Source organism: Plodia interpunctella, chromosome 8 (assembly GCF_027563975.2).
Source record: "Plodia interpunctella isolate USDA-ARS_2022_Savannah chromosome 8, ilPloInte3.2, whole genome shotgun sequence".
Classification (NCBI taxonomy): Eukaryota; Metazoa; Arthropoda; class Insecta; order Lepidoptera; family Pyralidae; genus Plodia; species Plodia interpunctella.
Window position 1 is genome coordinate 7,631,347 of NC_071301.1, and position 5,820 is coordinate 7,637,166.

The 5,820-nt window shown below is 33.1% G+C and overlaps 1 protein-coding gene across 6 annotated transcripts in view; it reads left to right on the plus strand.

Annotated features, from left to right (window-relative positions):
* The window catches only part of LOC128671772 (apoptotic protease-activating factor 1-like), a 28,422-nt gene extending 23,420 nt beyond the window's left edge, over positions 1-5,002 (plus strand). For 5 of the 6 annotated variants that reach the window (XM_053748523.2, XM_053748526.2, XM_053748522.2 and 2 more), the window contains 4 exons: positions 438-581; positions 938-1,188; positions 1,531-1,719; positions 2,212-2,503. In XM_053748523.2, the coding sequence (XP_053604498.1) occupies positions 438-581; positions 938-1,188; positions 1,531-1,719; positions 2,212-2,371 (744 nt within the window). In that variant the 3' untranslated portion in view covers positions 2,372-2,503. Of the gene's footprint in view, positions 1-437; positions 582-937; positions 1,189-1,530; positions 1,720-2,211 lie in introns of all 6 variants that reach the window. The other variant, XM_053748525.2, reaches the window with a different exon arrangement.
* Positions 5,003-5,820: the final 818 nt, after the last annotated feature.

A 5,820-nucleotide genomic window follows, 5' to 3' on the forward strand; every position in this document is an offset into this window, starting at 1 on the left:
TATGCAAAATGAGTGAATGAAATCGAATTGGCGTATTGTTTTGGTCACTACCGATAATGGATCGTTATATCTTGATGGTACGAATTAGCGATGCAGATCAGTTTAGGTCCTAAATTTTTCAAAATTAATGATTTTCAGTTTTCCAGTGACTCAACGTCAGAATGAACATGAAATCTGTCTATAAAGTGAAAAAAAAATATTGAATGAAATGTGTCCTCATGGCTTGCAAAACTGAGTTTTTATCTACCAATCTTGACCATTCTATTTATTTGGTATTGCCATGCCAAAAAGATGAAATTCCTTAAAAATCCTTTTATTCCCTTTATAGACACCGACTTGATTTATGGTCACACGGTGCGTAAATAACGCCGTCACTGGAGAAGTTTAGTAAAACATAGATTTTTTGCAATCAACATGACATATAAATATCTTAACAGGTCTTCCATATGGTGAAAGAAGAGGACAGCAAACTAAGACTGAGTTCGAAGGGCCAACAAAGATTGACCAGCGCGATCACAACCTGCGACCTCACAGCCGACGGCAGCAAGCTGGCGCTCGGCACTGACTCCGGGACTATTGAGGTAAGTTCTGATCAAAAAGTAGACTAAAGACGAGCTAATGACGGTTACACACTATCGCCGAATTCATACAAATGAACGACGCGAATGAATGAACATAGCGTTGTTTGTGTGAGAGCTTTTATTTACTGCAATGAAAAACCAGAGTCCTCCAAAGTTCGGGAAACTGTATCGCGATAATGTGTAGGCAACGTAATTAAGTGAGATAGGACATTTCCATATGTCTTCCCGGCCTATCTCGTACAAAGCGGCCAGATAGATTTTATAAACCCGAGCACAAAATATATTAGCGCTTGATTATTGTATGAACGAAACGAAAAATATGATGATGTCTATTCAGTCTTTTTTTTCCTTTTCAGATTTGGAACGTATCTCAACGCGCTACTCGCATCACAATATTACGTCACCACAAATCCCGAGTCACCAGTTGTGCTTTCTCTCCCGTTCCCGATCGGTTATACCGCTCTAACCTCATGCGGTCTCCTTCTATTTCTCATTCTCCGCCGCAATTCAATGGGACGAGTGACGAACCACCTTTAGTATTGTTGACTATGGCTGCCGAGATTGTGTGGTGGAACGTCAGCTTTATACTCACACTGCCTATAAATAGGTAAGTCAACTATGGATAACAGAGATCGAAAATGGAACGAACAGACGAAGTAGAGGACTTTGTTTTATAATATGTAAGGATTCATATAAATATTAGCGACCTGACCTGACTCTCTCAAGGTCGTCTATGTTTGTATAAACCTTCGGGAATAAATTGTATAACAGGTAAAAGTGCATCGAAATCCGTCGCGTGTTTTAAACAAAGAAAGCTTAGAAACAAACAGACGCGGACAGCGACCTTGTTTTGTACTATGTATGATATATTTCAATAAAAAGACATGTAAAGATATATGTATTATAGTTTACAAACGAATTATAGTTTACACTGTTTGTTTTCCCACAGATTATCATATAAAAATCGAATTTCCAGGAACACCAACGTCCTATCCCCTCTGCTGTCGCCAACAGACAATAGGACTGATAATTCAGTGTCCGGCAGTGTGAACAACAATAATGTATCGCAAAACGTGTTCTTCGGCAACGGCAACCTGAACGCGCATGATTGCTGGAAAGCCGTTTGGAAACGCAAGAGGTCAGTCCACATATGTCACACTAGCCGCGCCCCGGGGCTTTGCTCCCGTGGGAATTTCGGGATAAAAAGTACCCTTTGTGTTATTCCAGGTTATATTCTGCCCGTGTATCAAATTTCGTAACGTTCCGTCCAGTAGATTTTACGTGAAATAGTAACAAATATACACACATACATCCTCACAAATTTTCGCATTTATAATATTAGTAGGATTTATTTATGTAGAAAACAAATGAAGACGCTATGTCCACTTTGTTGTATCTTTATCAACACCCATGTTAACCATTCGATTTAACTATGTTAAAAATACGTTTTCTACGCTTTACAGGCAGCTTTGTAATTTGAATGACAAGTTGAATCTATTTGACTTAAGAATCCATAAATAAAAGTTATTATTTGAAATGTTATATATGTATAACTATTTTAAATGCGAAAATTGTGATTCATTAAGTATATTATTGTTCAGGTATTTAAAAATTCTCATTTACATTCCAGATGCAAGAAAGGTTCGAAACGCCAAGAGATCCTTGCATGCATAAAACTCTCAGGCATGAACGCCAAGAAGATCAGCCACAACGAAGACTTCTCCTGTTTTGTGACCGTGGACAACTCGGGCCACGTCCACATCCTGAACGTGATGAGGCCCGCCACGTAGCACCTTCACGGTTATGGGGCCCAGGTACCTTCGGTAGCCGTAAGATCACTGCCTGCCTTATTAATTATGTTGTCTTATGTCGCCATAGGTTACTTGTATTTAGAAACGTTGTATACGCTTTTTATGGAGCAATAACGAAAATTATTTAAATTGATGAATACATTTTTAGGAAATTTTTAGATTTTTTTTTACATATCATTTCATTCAACTGTTCAAAAAATGCAACTAAAATTGTTGAACTTGTAGAACTGAACTTATACAACGTTTCGACATCGTCGTGTAGCCATTTCCATGCCATTTAGTATAAAACGGTTAGTTCAGACTGTCACATGTGGATTTAAAAAATAAACCGCATGTTTTAGTGCTAAATATTTATTTTATACTTCGACCCAAATAGAAATTGTTAAATGTGTTCAGCTCATGAATTTTTATTCATAATGTAATAGTTGTACCACCCGCCTTGAGATTAGTAACTATACAATATAGTAGCTATACAATACATATAGAATTATACCTGCTTAGATGGTAACATGAAATGTGAGAACATTCGTGTCCCGTGCAATGCATTTTTATAAACCTATGAAAGTTTGCATATTCGACTTGTGATTTATTTGATAAATAGTTCTAAGATCAAAGTTATGAACAAATATATTTAATCGATAAGGTGTAGTCAATTTTATAAACAAATATTTTGCTTCAATTCGCGTTGTATGTTTTTCGTAATTTTATGGTTTTTTTATTCTAATTTCAAATGCGTAGTTTTTTTTGTGAACCAAGGTCCGAATATCATAGTATACTTGTGACTTCTGTTCATCTGCTTATGTCTGCCTAAATATTTAAAGTGACCAATTGAAGTGGCTTACAACATACAATTATTATAAAAGGTCAGAAATAGATATATTTTTAATTTACTAACCGAAAATTAGGCATTCATTAAGCATATAATTTCTATAAGTTTTATGTTTTTCTATTCATTTTATACGTATCTTTTTTTAATGTGCTTTTGCTTATTGTATAATAACCAACAACGAATGATTTGCTCATCTTGATAACGTAAATACGAATAATATTTTACGAACAAAATTGTACAATTTTGAATTATTTTTTATCTAAAGGAGTTAATATTAGGGTTTTGTTGACACGAAATCGTGATATTTTGAAACCATTTTAATACTCTGGATTGATCTGAAATAAATACGTACATGTAATATTTAAAAACCATGACACAACGAAGGAATTGTAACTATGCAATCGACAAATTTATTATTAAAAGTATATTTTGTTGATTGAGTCTATGTGAGTGACTCAAAGAGAGTTGAGAAAAATATTATATTCAATAGGAAATACTTAAGATGATTAACTTTTGTTCAGCCCAATTCGTGAAAAAGAAAACTGTTGAATGATTCAATAAGTGAAATCTTACTCCTGAATTAAGAACCTAGTTTTTTCTTTTGTAAAATTAGCAATATAAATTTAAATAAATTCTATTTTTAATGAGGATTAAGGTAGTCATCTCTGATGCAGTTATAAAGTTAGTACCTAGTGATAGCCAAGCCAGCATAAGTAGCTCAGCAGTGAAATATTTTTCTCTTCTCGCCAATAAGAGTCGACACCGAGGCTTATTTACTTACTGTCTTTAGGTTAAATGGTCTGTGACTTACTGCCTAGAAGCACTGCCCGCTATTTTTTATTTTGCTACTATTGTTCTCGAAACTGTGCTATTATAGTCACAAAATGTCATGAAACTGGTGCATTTTTTATCATTATTCCTAGATAACTACTTCGCCTGGGTGATTATACTTTTATGTTGTAATATAAATTATATTTACTTGAGATTTCATACAAACAATGCAAACATGGTGTAAAATTATTCCAAATATTGCTATGTAGGCAATTTATTGAATGTCAAAAATATTTACCTTATGATGGAGTTGTTTTATTAAAGAACCAGTTGTGTAAGGCATTTAAGCAACTGTACATTTATTTTACTTTGAAATTAATGTATATTAAGATGATTGTACGTATCGAATCGTACGTATCGATCTCTATTATGGATATGTAATAATAAATGAATAGTTGGTGCTAAAGTATTGACTGTTTTTATAAAGTATGTATTTTATGCGCACAACATGCAATCTCTTGACACTAAACCTGTAAAAATAATCGCATTACTTTCGTCGTGATTTTTACGTAAGTATATCCAAAATATCATATATAATTTACTCAAATTGTCATCCATTTCATTCACTTTTTATAACAACAATACATTTGACAGATATGTTCTGTTTCTGAACTTAAAAATAATTTAAAGATCCAATTTGTTAAAAGAAAACTTCTTCCAGATTTCTTCTGATAATATAAGTGCAAGATGTTGATTGCATGAATATTAAGTAATTATAACTTTAAGTGAATGCTCAAGTTTGCATTTTCTTGTACATATTTTAGTACATTTTACTGTGTAATCTATAATATCTATATATACCATAATATTCAAATGATTAGAATAATGTTTTATGTGTAATTTTAATTAAACTCAAATATGCTAGGGGAATGAATGCTATTTTTAGATCATTTAAATAATTGTAATATTTTATCAGTTATTTAAGATAATTATATACTTTTTTTTCATTATATTGGGTTTCATTTTATTTTTTACATCTTTTTATTATCCTTTCCTTCCTTTACCCTCATCGTTCTCATCTTCGAGTGTTCCCAGTTATATTCGAAGCTGTGACTTTAAAATTTTTAAGGTTATAATTATGCATTTTACAACCACCGCCTGCCTGACGCCTACCCTCTTTGGTTAGCAATCAATACCAAGATTTATTTTGAAAAATAAAAATTAAAAAAAACGAGCTGTTAATGTTTCTACTAATTATTTTAGGAAGAACGCTTGCATCCAAAACTGTGTTGATTGTGCCATCAGATCTTTACAACAATCTTTATTTACAATACTCCTTTTTTAAATAGTTTCGAAATCTAAATCTACCTATCTTATTTGGTTATCCGTGACTTCGTTTTTTCTTGTTTTTTATTTTCAATGCTTCATGCGTTTCTGAGATGTTTATCCTATTACACCTAGTTATAAAATGTCGTAAATACTACCTATATTAATTTATGAAGCAAAATATTTTGTAAGTTCCGGCCATTGACCGCATATAATGTAACTAGCTGCGCCGCGGGGCTTCGCTCCCATGGGACTTTCGAGATAAAAAGTACCCTATTCCAAGTTATATTTTACCCGTGTATGAAATTTCGTAACAATCCGTCCAATAGATTTCGCGTGAACGATAACATACATAATACATAAACACATACATCCTCACAAACTTTAACATATTAATTAGTAGAATAGAATGTACCCAATCGATTCATAAATCGTGATTTTAGTTACATAGTGGCAACTGGGAAATATTTCAAGTAGAGTAACACCGGTACAGCTGTCAAAA